At 30.4% G+C, this 16018-nt stretch overlaps 1 protein-coding gene across 1 annotated transcript in view; it reads right to left on the reverse strand.

Annotated features, from left to right (window-relative positions):
• Nucleotides 1-803: 803 nt before the first annotated feature.
• The window catches only part of LOC108691120, a gene marked incomplete at its 3' end in the record, with an annotated part of 131457 nt that continues 116242 nt past the window's right edge, over nt 804-16018 (reverse strand). Inside the window, exons 2-3 of the mRNA XM_018198774.1 lie at nt 10341-10560; nt 804-901 (exon numbers count right to left, since the gene is read on the reverse strand). Coding sequence (XP_018054263.1) covers nt 804-901; nt 10341-10560 — 318 coding nt within the window. The remainder of the gene's footprint in view (nt 902-10340; nt 10561-16018) is intronic.

The raw sequence follows: 16018 nt of genomic DNA on the forward strand, positions 1-16018 counted from the left end.
TTTGTAGACTCAGCCAGAAAACACAATGCTGCCAGCGATATCAGGCTATTTTTACGTCGCCAGATGATCATAAGACGAACGGAAAAGCGCTCGCGAAAAACAACAGTTATGCGAGCAATAAATCAACAATGTGCTTCGTGTGTGTGATTTACACACAGTTAATTAAATTGCCCATTTTGTTCAGAGAAAGTAAACAAAATTTTCGATTTATCCACATATTTATAATTAAAAAATGATCATATATACGTGCGATAAATATTTGTTACAATAATTAAGATTCATATTACATTGCAATCAAAACAGAGCAGAGTAAACATTTTATTTTATAAACTTTTTAGTTTTCTATTTCCCTTTTATTTCTCCAGCTTCTATTCAATACGAAGATATAAAAGCAGAATAAAAATAAAAGAAAATAAAATTTGCCTTTGTGCGTGTGTACGCAAGTCCATAAAATACACACACAATAAAGAACACACAATCAATTACTGACATCAAAATTGATCGATGAGAGAAAACAACGGCAACTTAAATTTAATTTACTTAAGCGATCGACGAGAATTGAAATTTATTACGAACGATTTGGCCAGAAGTAGTATCGCTTTAATTTTAATTTCCTGTACGCACGCGTGCGAGAAGATTAAATCGTCAGTAAAGGATACATCATGCGTGAAAGGGTTAATGCACTGGGATAAACAAAGATCGGGTGTATTGCAGCAACCCTAGGATAGTGGGATAAGTGATCGACGCATGTACACGGATTATCTTGTCGTGTGGATCAGTTATGGTATTTCTGATAGACTTACCATTGATCACGTGTACGTTGACACTTGCTCCCTCCGCCACGGTAGGAACGCAACTGTAGTTTCCGGAGTCACTGAGCTTCACATGCGTGATCCTCAATCTGCCGCACAAAAGGTAATACAGTTTATCGCTACGTTATATGCGGAATGGGTAAATTACAATGCATATCTGATTTATATAACTATCATTTATATTAAATCGATCATGATAAATGCAATATAGAGTAACACCACTAGTTGTGGAGCATTCTTAAAAAAAAAATTCATTTTTTTATCTAGAATAATATCAAATAATTAATAAAATATTTAATAATTATAATTGATCATAAAGATTACATTATGAATGATTTTATTCCATTTCATTACCGTTTTAATTTGAATTAAACAAAGTAATGACAATTATCCATAATTAGACCCTATGTACTAATCGCGGATCAATTCATCAAATGCTTTATCTTTTTTGGTGGTGTTACTATCCCACAAAAATAATAAAAATAATTTGCGCATGCATATCGTAATATATACAGAATGTCTCACAATTATCGAATTTCTTCTTAAAAACGTATTCTTGAGATAATTTTGAAAGGCTATAATAGTTTTCGAATTACACACTATCTTTAATTAATTATAATTCAAAAACTATTGTAGTCTCGACATTTTTGTATTAGGATTTTCGTCTTAGAATATTCAAAAGAACTCAGAAATAATAATGGAGGTTCTAAAAGTAAAATAGTTTTTTACTTATAAGCATTCAAAGTTAGTTTATAATTCAAAAAATTATTGTAACTTCGATTTTTTATTAGAATTTTCGTCTTAAAATTATCTCAAGAAAATGTCCTTAAGAAAATTTCAGTAGTTGTGAGAATTTCATTATATAGGTGACTCACCCTGTATAACGAAATTATAATTGATGATCCACATCTAGTTTTAGAGTCTAATTGTTGAATAATGATTTTAACCATTCAAGTTTATTTAAAATTAGTGACAATTAAAAATCAATAATTTAAAAAAAATTGATGGAAATTAAATTTATTTAGCAATAAAAAACAGTTAAATTACGAATAATAACACCTTTGAATATACACATGTATATTATATTATTTTATATTCTATTTTGATTCTTAAAACAAATAAATCTTTTCAGAATAACATTTGTAAGATTTGACAAGTATTTAAATATTTTTATAATAAATTTACACAATAAAACGATTATTATAAGTAGTGATTAAGTAACACCCGCGGACATATTTAATCTCAATTGAGCAACGTTGATTTTTTTCATGAAATCTTATGCTTTACTTCCTACGATAAAAAGCAATTTTTATGATATTATACTTTGAACGAATTTTTAAAGATACGTTAGTTAATTTCGCAAATTTAATTATAGTATATAATATAGTATATATAATAAATTTAATTAATGACATCAATAAAATGTGTGTTTCTAATAAATTAAATTCAATTGACAAATTCAATTTAAAAGTGCTAAAACAAATGCTAAAGAATATTGTAGGATGTACCATTTAATGAAAAATATTATAATTATTTAAATATAAAAAGTGATACGGAATATGTACCTGATTCACATCTAATGGTTTTATCCTAAAATGTAAAAATAAAAAATTTCTCTAAAGACTGCGCTGTTTTTACAGTACAAAAATGCCGCTTTTGAAGAAAACATTTAGTGTCATAAGAGAAATACTACGAAGCTTTACCGTTTTTACACACACTATATATGAATGAATTTGCATTTTATTGTATTAATAATGAATGTTGAGCATTTAAGTAACTAGGTGAAGATTTTTTATTTCATTTTTCTTTTACTGAACAGTTTATCTGCGCATATCGGCTTCATTAAAAATGTGACTTAAATTAAAACTAGAGAGTATTAATTTTAACCAAAAAGGACAAGATACGACGAAAGAAGTGACGTATACGGAGTCAGAAAATTACTACTTGGTCGTTAGGGATGCCATGTATGGAACTAGCTCTTTGAAGCTTACTTTGTGAAGGATTTTCTTTCGTTTCGCTTCGTATGCTATCAAAGAAAAGTCATTTTCCAAGAGATAAAAATATATAAAATTTTCTAGAAAATAAAATACAAATATAAAATACAAACTAACTAACTAAAATTGATTGACTGATTAACTGTAAATATAAACATTTTTATATATAAATTCGATAAAATTTTTAATAGCGGAATGATATATATTTATATAAAATATACATTTAGTTGAATTAAATGTATTTCTAGAGAATTAATGTGCATAATTATACTATAAATCTATCATATTTTCTTCATTTCATAAACTACTGTTATTTCATAATCTTACTGTAATCATAAAATCTCTCTCTCTCTCTCTCTCTCATTTCACGTTAATATAGAATATTTAAAAGCATTTATAAAATTTTCATCAAGATCGTAATTGCGTTGTGTATATGTTCTACATAATTGTTTTGATGTCATGTACGTTAGCGGCATACAGTTTCAGAATAGTATAAAGTACAGGATCGTATAAAATAACTAATAACACACACTAACTAACAATAAACTAGCGTTAATTTAATAATAATTATCCACGACATTAATAGCGGTAGCGATCCAATTACTTGTTCTCTCTGCACAGTGCATACATATATTTTTGCCAAAGGCAAAATGCATGACGTAAATTTCATAACTTGCACGATCTTCAAATACGATTTAGAGATATTTTTATATTATTAATAAACTGCACAATATAAAATAAAAATAACATTAAACATTTTTAGTAATAAATGTAATAAATGTACTAAAATTGCACATTTCGAAAACATATTGATTATACGATTACTAAATAATAATTGATAAACAAAATAATAAAAAGATAAGAATTCTAATTACTTACTTAGCTGAAATTTATAATTTTATAAAAATAAACATACTATATCTACAAAATTAAGTATGTAAATAATGATGAAATCATTAAATAATAATTATTTAATTTTAAAACGTTACGAAAATAACAGACTGCAATAAAGGAAAGTCACCGATATTGACATAGGTCTTTTAAAGTGACATCCCCTTCTTTTTCAGAAATTAATTATTGCACTTTATTAATACAAATAAAATCGTGATCAGTTTAGTTAATTAAAGAAGTACAAGCTCATAATTCATATGTGGTTTGTTTTTATACCAAATCAGCTAAAAAACGAATTCTACGAATTCTACGAAAATAAAATTTTTACAATTTTTTTTTGCAAGTTGCGTAGTTTAAATAATAGTAAATATATTATTGATAATATTATGTCATTTTAAATGTTGTAGTTTCCTAAATTAGTTTTATTTTTTCTCTTAGTTTTTCCATAGTACGATTTTAAATTTAAAATTGAGGTGCAGCGTAAACGGCCACACCTGTCTGTAAAACAGACTGTAAGCTTAACTTAATCTTTATAATGTTAATCTTTATAATGTTTATAGTGATAAATAGCTCTACTGGAGCTGAAGGCAATCGTATATATATGGAAAAACACTTGAAAAACTATCGCGTTACATATTTGCAGAATACCATAAAGTAAATATGCATATAATTCAATAAAAATGTTTTATAACGAAGTAAAAAGATTCTAGAAAATCTTATATACATTCACTTGTAGGTACTTCATACAGATAATTCTTTAAAAGAAAAAGAATAAGAATAGCATTACTGCTTACTGTGTCAATTTTATAGCTCATTTTGTTAGATGCTCATCTTACGAAAAAATTAATTATTGCAAAATTGCATACAGTATTATAAAAACTGTTTATATTATCTGATAGAAGACACTTTTCAGTTTGTACTTATGATTTTAAAATTTTATTTTTACCTTTTGTAACAAAAGTGATATGTCGGTATCGGCGACTTTCTTCTACATTCACCCATTTTAATTTTTAAATAAAAATAACATATGACAAAATACTTTTTATCAATCAAAATGCTGCTATTAAGGAGCATAATTAAACAAATGTATGTACCTCTGGTAATGAAAAAGATATAAACAATAGAAAAAGCATTGAAAAAGTATTGGAAGGAGAAGCTGGGTATCTAAAGACGGTTAAGAGTTATTAAACTCATCACATATTATAGAATAATAATTTCTATTATTTTATCGGAAAATTTTGTAATTATAAATTTTGAATTTAACTACTTTGTCGTAAAAGTGTCTTCAGATATAAATTTTATAGCTGTGTATCGTAACAGTCATCAATTTCTTTCACTAGAAGATTTACATTACATTCAACCAAACTTCAATCAACTCGTTCAACAGTAATAATCGAGCAAGTTGGAGAGAATTTTTTTCATTCTTTTTCCATTTTGTTTGTTAGACTCGTTACTGTTATGTAACAAATTAGATTGATCGGACCAATAGAAATTGGAACGAGCTCGAATTCTCGTGGTGTATCGCGGAAGGCTTTTGCGAGTGCGATGAGAACGCAATTACTCAAATATGAATATGGAATATCGATTTAAACACTCGATACGTAACACTCTAGAAAAGAGACGATTGATGGTGTTATGTTTGATAACATCTATTAAATATTTAAAAAAATAAAATTATTTTTGATTATATTAATCAAACATTTGGGCAGAATTATTTTATTCAACATTTTATAGTTATTATCAGACTCTTTTTCTCAGTGTACAGAGAGAAAAGTGCAGCCAAACTCGACGCGGAGACATTAATAAACTGTACGACAATTTGTATACTGAGTTGCGTTGCACTAATCGCGAGAGGAATAAATACGTAATTACACGCACGAGCGATAAAGTCACGGATACGCAAAAGTTAATCAACAATCAGCTAATTTAACGGAAAACTAGCTGGAAAACTGGTTCGAATATGGCTCCAAATGATTCTATCAAGAGGGAATTCTCTCGCGATTCTTTGTTAATCGAATAAAAAACTACTCAAAAGTTTTCACATTTTTATCGTTTCTAGTTCAATAATTATCTTTGTTAAATTTTCAATTTAAACATACCGGGGAAGAAAGAATTGTGGAGATTTAACTTAACGCGTCTTTCTCAATGAACGCGAAAGAAGAGGATAGATATAAAAGTTTGAGAAAAGTTTTAATTAATATCATCAGTATACAAATTGTCGATTACAAATATTAATAATTGTTATCTTTCATTAATTATTCTCATTAGTGTATTTCTATATTCATATTCTAATATTCATATTGTTTATAATTATCGTTTTTAGATAAGCAGCATAGTTTTGCCAGGTACGTAAGATATACGAAGAAAACAGAGATATCTGTTACACAATATATAACGTCACGTGAAGAAGCGCACCCAATAGATTATCGATTATTCATTTACTTCCCGTATTTCAGTAGTTAGCTTCATCGCGCAATATAATGCATCGCACTCGTGGGACCAATAACCACCGCTTAAGGTTACGGTAACGCTATTCCACGTGCGGTTACCGCAATTCCGTGAACTGGATGTACCACGAAATAATTATTACGATGCCAGTAGATGGTATGACGACGAGCCATAACGGTGGACTCGATGTAGTTCGAGAGTAATGAAAATGTATAGCAACGCTGGATTAAGCTCCTCGACAGAGAACTACCATCTTCATGGTAGAAGGAAAGATAATCTCGATACGACGGAATAAAACGTTATCCGGTTACATGTTAATATTATCGAGAGCACCAATGATTTATGCGCGTGCATGGAAATTCAGGATTAAAACCAGTGCCAGGATTGAAAATCAGGTTCGTAGATTAACTCCTCGCGTTAATGTGGAATTTGAATATCTCTTTATGAATGTGAATAATATATTTATTCTGGAAACATTCTGGGAATATTATTGTCGGATAATATAATGTTCATATAAACTCCTCATGCATTTCATTCTATTCGTAAATTTAAATTTGACACGAATTAAAAAGGAACGCGAATTTATAGAGAAAGTATTCATTTAAAAGAATTTAACAGAAGACTGCAGATATTTCTTTTATGTTTAACCTTATTTGCAGAATGTTGATTAAACGAACATTTTTTTAACTATACTGTGAAAAATTGTTTACATAATAAATGTTTTTCAAAACCTTATATAATTTTAAATTAAATAATTTTATTCCTCGTATACTTTGACCTTCAAAATGAAAAAAATTCAATTATATTAAGTTTAAAAACATATGTATATTAATTTAAAGTAGGTATAGATCCGCGAATATCAGTTATTTCATTATCAGAAATTTTGGAGTAAATACCATTAGATTAGGATTAAATGTATCTAATTTTAACAAACATATCGCGTATGAAAATGTAAGTACCACCAATCATGTAACATCAACGTTACATTATCATTATGGGAACGCTCGCTGTACTTTCGGACAGTTCCATCGAATTTACCGTAAGCGGACGTTTGCATGACGGAAGTTGCGGACCGACAGCTGCGCGACAATTAATTCGCTTCTTGAGTTGCGGCCCCGTAAATTTGCCCGCGCGATGTGTAACGGCGTCGTCGTGACAATCGTCAATCACGTCCAAAAACGGACGCGCGACGTCGCGCGGTGGACACAACGGCGACGATAGTGACGGCGGCGCAATATTCGGACCGACATAAGCGACCTGGCTGAACAGCCAGGTCGCCCGAAATGCGGGGCATGTCCGATGCGTCTTCACGGTGCGCGGGCCACGTGACAAAAGACCCTGTTGTCTCGGATCTGCCTGGGACAATTAGAATAATCAGATGTCATGTGACGCCGTCAGCGTCGCGATGTCTACCCTCTCCTGGTTTCTATCAAATAATATCAATAAAATACTTTTATCTTGAATTCTGAATAGAGAAATGAGACGTAAACAATTACATAAGTGGCTGTTTTTTCCTATTTCCAAACTTTTATTAATATGTGCAGTTCATGTTTGTATTTTAAAATGCATTTTTTTGTATGTCTGTATACGAAAAGAACGGTTTTGCCAAAGTATCTAAAGATTTATGCCTAAATTCTAAGCAGAATCGTAAGGATTGTAACATATTCTTGTAAAACTTGTAAGAATTTTTATATGCTTATACTTTATACAATATTTTTACAGATAGCTTCTTACTAGCCGTAAAATTTATGAGAAATCGTAGATATTTATGAATAATCGTACGATACATACGTATAAAATTAAAATAGATCAGTCATAAGTTCTTAAAAGTTTTACGAGAACACGTTATGGATCTTACGATTCTATTTAGAATTGACCCATTAATTACAGATACACAGATTTGAAAATAATTTTGTTGGACTAAATAATTAGGTATGTAGGTTGTTCAAACTGATTAAAATGTCAAAACTTTACAGCATTGCTCATCATGTTTGAGTTTCTTTTATAATTATTTTGATTTATTTTAATTATTTTCCAATAAAATTATTATTTTCAGATCTGCAACTACGTACATTTTTTTAGAGCAGCAAAATTTTTTCTACAAGTGTAAAAATCTTGAAATATTTTTTTTACATTCAAAAGTAAGAAAAATGTGCACAGTAGGAAGATGATTCTTTATGCAACATATTTAAATCTTATTTTAAATATTAAATATTAAATTGTAAATATTACATTTTAAATGAGCGCGAGTATGGCATGGCAGATAGCGCAATGGTCTATCATGTCAGATAAGTTCTAGGTAGTTCGATCCTGGTGGAAACCAAAATATTTATGCTCATGTCTTCTCCCGGAAAAGGTCGGCAACTTCTCGAGAGTATCCTCGCCTACAGAAACATTTATCGAAAAATTCACTATTTAGAATCGGTATTAAAATTGTAGGACCCACACATTTATGGCAATTGAATAATCAGCGCGCGTATATACCATAAGTATATAGTAAGAGAGATGTAACACAGAGACCTAACATAAAAAGAAGAAAAAAAAGAAGAAATTTTAAATATTAAATTTCGTCGTATATCTACGTTGCTATTTTATGTTAAATAATTATATAACATTAGTAATATCTATAAATGTTTTAAAAATTACAACAAGATTTGAATTTACAGCAATATTGAATTAACATTCATATTATATACAGCGCATAAACGAATTGTACATTTTAATGGATAGAATAAAATTTCTGTCATCATTGTTACCAACGAATGCTTTGACGGTATACGTATCGCATATTTTTAAGGTAGTTACAGTCCTGTGAAGCCATGGGTATCTCGAAATAAATTAATTTGAGCGTGGGATCAGTTTTTCAAAGAGCCACGACGACGTGTAGGACCGGCGGGACAACCACCCCAGCACGCCATTATTTCTCATTATTTCCCCTGGGCGCGGGAGGGGATAAGCGGAAGACCATTTATTTATTTTGCCGGCAGCTCGAAAAAGATATGGTTACAGCGGGTGCGATGAAATATTATACACGCGACGCTTCAATGAAAGGATTGTCGAGAAAAAAAAATACTTTGACGAGGAACGACTGAAACCAATCGCGCTTGACGAATATTGACCGCGCTTGATAAAGCCGTAAGAAAAAAGTGACTGAACTGAATGTGATTGATATTACATTTTAATACTTCATGACGTTTTTCAACTGTTCGTTGGTCGAGTTTATTTTAACGCGGAGTAAGTGCGTTATCGCGTTGCAAGTCCTTGGCTGAACAATTTTACAAAATTGCGACGTGCATATCGTTCAGGGCGTAACACCCGCCTGGTCGCGTTGTAGAATCCAGCTTTTAAAACGCACCAGTGATGCTGTGACAAAAATTGAAATATTTAAACTGCGTTAAAATATGACGGCCGCAAATATATGGAACGTGTGATCCTTATTTTTTATTTATTCGATGTATCCGCCTGACTGGAGTCGGTGTAAAAAATTAAATAGCACTTTGTATAACAATATCACATGGGTGCACACGTTTATGAAAGTTTCCTCTGTGCGGAAGTGGTGACACTGAAATGTGCGACAAGCATGACGAGCTTTTTTTCTATTTTGTTCAGCGTGCAAACAATTTACGAATTAATTAAGTTTTTGATATTTAAAATAGAAATAATTGCATACACTGTCGCGAGAGAGATACACAATCGTATATACGAGATTTATTTATGAATTGATTGATCATATCGACAAATTTTTGTCTGCTTTTTTTTCTGTAGTACAGCATATATTTTTCTCTATTTCGCAAAGCGAAATTTTATTATACTTTAAATTTCTTGCAGTGAAATCTCACTCTCCAAGAGAGTGAAAATGCAATCCTTTAAAGAAAGTGAAAATATTTCACTTCTTGAAAAAAACAACATGACAATTTTTACTCCTTTTAGACTAAAATCTCACTTTTTTTTGGAGTGAGATTTCACTCTTTTGAAGTAAAAATTCATTTTAAAAAGAGTGAAAAGTTTCTCTTTTTCAAGAAGTGAAATATTTTCACTTTTGTTTCAAGGATGGTTACATTTTCACTTTTTTGGAGTAAGATTTCTCACTGTAAGAAATTTAGAGTGTAATTATTGTAATTAAAAATGATAGTTTCCAATCAAGTTAAGTATAATAATTCTTTAGAAAATAAATTGCTTAATCATTCATTCTTACTTCGACGTGAGGGCATCACTCCATTCCGTCTCGACGGTTATACGAGGCTCCATTTCGATGTCGTTTTCTGATCGCGATGATGTCACCACCGCCTGACTTCCTCGATACCAAGCTACCGTTCCCAGATCGTGGGGACCTTGCGACATGACACACGTCAACGTCAAAAGACTTCCGGTCTTCACGTAGATGTCAGCCTGGCCGAGTATTCTGGCTCGCGCTTCTGCAACAGAAAGCAATTTTGAGTTCAACAATGATGTGATCGGAGTTCCAAGAGTATCAAGTAACTTAAATATCGATTAAAGATCGCTCAAGAAGGATCACGAAGTTTAAGAACATATTTGCACGTATCTGTGTATATGCGCTTGATAAAGCATCGTCATATCTGCTTCTCGAAAAATACGCGATTATCCATCACGAGAGATTTTGTGATCACGAAGTGTAAATGTAATTTTACAGGATATGGCGAGACACAAACACATAAAACAACAGCATGCGGGAAAAATAAATCGGCGAGAGACAGTTTTAATCATCGTTCGTTTACGCGAGTTTACACGTGTTGCGTCGAACTGCTCGATAAAGCTATCTCACGATGTAATAAAAGGTGTGTGATTAAGTGAAAAAAATTGATAACGAACCACAGACATTGATAACAACCACAGATACAGCGTTATTGCTGGTGCAACGGTGTCTGATTAAAAGCATCGATAATTGATAAAACGACAAATTATTTACAAGCGGTTTTATAATAGTTGCATTAAAAAAATATTTTTTTTAATTACATATTAGAAATATTCATAAGAATACAATGTATTCAACGTATATTTATAACTGCAAAAAATAAATAGTAGTTATTCTTTTTATGAGCAAGTTTTAATAGTTTGATAATATTTTAGCAGTATCTTCGTAGTTTCCTGTGATTTTAGCATCATAAAATTGCATATTATTTAATTCTTTACATAGTTGGAAAATTTGTATTAAATTTAACACATTTCATGTGTCTCAAACGGTCCATTTAAATTTTTGTGTTACTTTTTAATTAACAAAAACAAAATGAAAATGTCAGAAAATAATATCATGTAAACAATAATTAATATAAAAATATGACACAATTTGCTACAAATTGTGGAAGCATATTTTTTTTTCAGTAAAATTAGTAATTATAGTATGTTAAATTAACATGTATTTTATTCACTTATCTCAGGATTTCAATGTTTCAAAATATATTATTTTTATATCATTTAATCACTTGGCTAAATTACATTATTTTGAAACTAAGAAATATTGAATACCAATTTAATACAAAGTTTTAACAAGGACTTGATCGGTTTTGACACAAATATAAAATGTTTTTATGCTGTGTATCTTTTTATTATAAATTATATATTTTTTAATTCATAATAAATTACTTTTAATAGTAAATATCGATTTGCGATTGCATCGATGCATCATCTGCATAAAGAGACGCTCTAAAAAAACGTCGACGGTGCACCTCGATGATGTTCGATCGATAAGTCACACAGCACACCTTTCATCGAGAGAATTCTCCTCGTCACGGTTAGCCGTTCGGATTTTATATCACATTGCGATGACCGGGCGCATTCTTGCGGAGCTGTCATTCCGAGTCATAGAACCATGTCTCGATTCTATCGCAATAGGTAAAATGGATGTGTCGAATTTGAAAAAGATGCGTAGCTTGGCCTTGCAAAGCGATAAAAAGGACATTCGTAGGCATATCATCTATATGACCAACTTTCGTACCAACGTCACAATACTATTTCTGAAACGCTGATATCAAGCAAGCGGTCGACACATAATTTTGTACGGTTAATGAATTATAAATGTAGTCAGTATGACACAATTAATCATGCAATATAATATTTAATCAAACGCAATATAATATTTACATAATCGGTTTATCATAATTTAATAAGCCTTGATTTATGTCCGTAATATTATATGGAAACGAATTTTTATTATAAGTACTTTTTCATCAAATATTTTACTAAGTAGAAATTTTACTAAACTTTCATAAAAAATTTTATTACTTAAAGAAATAATTATATGATTGTCAATTTGATGTATGAGGGAAATTTGTCAACTATCGAAAATTTCTGCAAAGGAAGTTCATCAAGGAAATTCTTGCAATATTGCTTCCTGTTGCTATATTAGATATCATTGATGCTATATCATGCAAGTTGATGTTTCGAATATGCTCAAAATTAGAAAAGGTTAGTAAATCTTCACAACTTTTTTTTTATATTGACACTACTAAAAAAAGTGCACTTTTTTTCTCTTCTTAATTATAATCCAATTTTATATTTTCAAAATGGAACTGTGCAAATACAGACAAAAATAAATATTTTATCGTATAATATTATCCTTGTATTTAATTTAGGCTAATATATTATAGGAATTTTATTAGCACTTTTTAAAATTAAAAAATATTTATTTGAAGAGCACATTAAATAATAATTAAATAAATTGAAAACAGATCTTCTTCACGAATGGAGCTTATATCTTAATAAGAAACTACATTTCACATTCTACGGATCGTATGAGTCATGCTTAAAGCGATAGCTTTTCCATGTCGTCCACGTCTTACCGAAAAGTCTTTTACGAGGTTTCGATAAGGTCTGACCAAGTTTTACTGAAAGATCGCCGTTTGTGATGCAAAAGATGCGCTGACCGTATTCTGACAGGTCGTTTTTTTTCCACCTCGAAAGGCCATTACCTTTACATTACGCTGTATTGGAGATTAGTTTCTTTGTGACCCGGCGGCATATCTATCTCTCGTTTCCTACTGTCTCCTACATGGTGTTTACGCTGTTCTAAATCGATAGTCTACGATGGTATTTTGTACGGAGCAAGGAGGAAACGATTGTATTTCTTCGAAGTTTTTGTACGCAACACGCAAACTTAAATTTACCGTTAATTCATCGTCATATTTCATGAGTAATACAAGTCGGTTTTCAATTTTCTCTTCCTTATAGAAAGAAATTTACGTACAATAGCAGAAAAAAATTTTTCATTTAAAATTATTTTTATTCATACATTTATTCATACATTTCATATATGAATTTCTTGCTAATTAATTATTAAATTATTAAATATAATTTTTATATTAAATTTAGGTTTTTTTCTCGTTAAAATTTTACGTGTATAATATATTGAATAATCAATTTTTTTAATATAGATATTAATAATATAATATTATACTTAAACAGCCAAATTTTGTGTGATATTATTTATAATCTTAAAATTATCGAATAATCAAATTGAATTCAATTAGATTCGAAGAAATTCTGAAGATCCAATGCATTAGATATTTACAAATGTTTAATTTTTATTAAAAAATACAACATTAAAGTTAAGAAATATAAAAATTAAGAAATAAAGATACTTCCTTTTTCTTTTGCTGCTTTTTTATTAATTTTATACAATGCAAATGAAATGATGACACATATAATTATTACCTCTTTACCATACAAATGCATTAATTTAATATCATTGTTATCGTAAACGAGAGCACAAATTGCGCGAAGTAATTATCCTGGCAAGTACGCCGGCCAACGATGATACGTAACTGAACTGAGAATTATTCGCGTAATCTACATCATCGTAATGTTGCGCAAACTGGAATCGATTATTTGCCACGTTGAACTTCCATTAGCGCCAGCCGGCTGTGTTTATGTATCTGACAGTTGTAACGCAGGTGCAATTAGGTACACATTGAAGCAACAGTAACTTTTTAGGTTTCTGTTTCGTTAAAATTATCTTATTACCCGATGGATGAAAAGTCAGTCAAAAAACAAAATAATATGAGGAATAATCTCTGAACAAAATTACAGATATTATTATTTTTGCTAACATTTTTATTCCAATTAAATAATTAAAATTCTGAAAGCAGGGATTATCCGGATTATTTTTACAGAATATTCTCAAAGTAATAAAGTAATCGGATTCCACAATTGCTAAGAAAACACTGATTACAAGAAAGCATCTCTATATTTCCAATTAAGAGCTAGTTACTAACGCATGATGCTACTTTTATGTAATTATTATCAAACTTCATTAACCGCATTTTCGTTATAACTAATATTATTGCACAGAGATATGCAATACCGCGCCTCTCTCCAAGATTACGAATTTCACGATCTTCGTTGTAGCTTTGTCTCCAGGTTGTTCATGCGCGTGCTTGCTATTCACCAGTATAAGGAGAAATTGTGTCGGGTCTGAGTGCTAGTATAGCAGTAGAGAACAGATTCCAATTTACAGCGCGTAGGAACAAGGAGCTCTTAGATGCAGCTAATCCGATGTACGAAACGGCGTACACGGATGTATCAACCGTTTAAGCTGCTTAACGTCAAAGTGACTTGAGATGCTTGCAAGTAGTAAGTTCAAGTGGGTGTAACTTGTTTTATTGTGTGACACATGTTATTCAGACTGTTGTAAATGATACACTGACGTTAGATGAAGAAAGAAATTTACGTACAATAGCAGAAAAAAATTTTTCATTTAAAATTATTTTTATTCATACATTTATTCATACATTTCATATATGAATTTCTTGCTAATTAATTAATATAATTTTTATATTAAATTTAAGTTTTTTTCTCGTTAAAATTTTCTAAAAATAATCCGGATAATCCCTACTTTCAGAATTTTAATTGTTTAATTGGAATAAAAATGTTAGCAAAGTAATAATATCTGTAATTTTGTTCAGAGATTATTCCTTATGTTATTTTGTTTTTTGACTGACTTTTCATCCATCGGGTAATAAGATAATTTTAAACGTATAATGAACGTAATAATGAACGTTTGGCGTTATAGAAATACCGACATGTCTTAGCAGAATATTGCAGTAATAATCAACAGTATTTTCTCGATGTTTCTATTGTTTCAAGTTCATCATAAGAAATTGACGGCTACTTCAAATTTCTTTTTACAGAAAATTGATCCTAGGATTGACGCAATTTTTTTAGAAATAACAATATTACACACTCGATTTGATATCGATTTTTAAAATATATTAAAATAATACAAATGCGACGGTCATTCTTCTACTATCTAAGAGATATACGTGCTATAAGAGCTTCACATATCGAAAGAGGTTGGCAAATGTTGATCTAGTCGGATACGCAATGCCGGAAGTATATCTGGTGAATCGACTTATCACTTTGCGACGGCAGGTTCTTGGTACATTTATTTTATTCTTCACGAAATCCTCGTATGGTGAACCAATAAACCGGTGAAGTTCCGTTCAGGCGAGCCGAATCGCGCGAGGCAGATTGAGTTCTCAGTATATGTATCTGTCGCGCTGCAGCTCGAATTCGTTTCGAACTCGGTTAAAGTCGCACACAACCGATAGACAAGTTTTCTTGGACATTGTTAAAGTTAGAAACATAATAAATCCGGCCGATCTCTGATATAAAATGCTTTTTCAGTTGTCAGGAATACACAGTGGCCGAAATCAATGGTATTTTCTCATTGAATCGACAAAGATGAAGCAATAAAAATAATCCAATAATATAAACATTTTTGTTTGCATAATTGTGCAGATATTACTATTTATTATTATCATCATTATCATCATTATATTTTATAATTATCATTATTCATTAATATATCGTTTACTATTATTAATAAAAATCGTGTACCGAACGTTGATAGTTTCTAAT

The sequence above is a fragment of the Atta colombica genome, unplaced genomic scaffold, assembly GCF_001594045.1.
Source record: "Atta colombica isolate Treedump-2 unplaced genomic scaffold, Acol1.0 scaffold40, whole genome shotgun sequence".
Taxonomy (NCBI): Eukaryota; Metazoa; Arthropoda; class Insecta; order Hymenoptera; family Formicidae; genus Atta; species Atta colombica.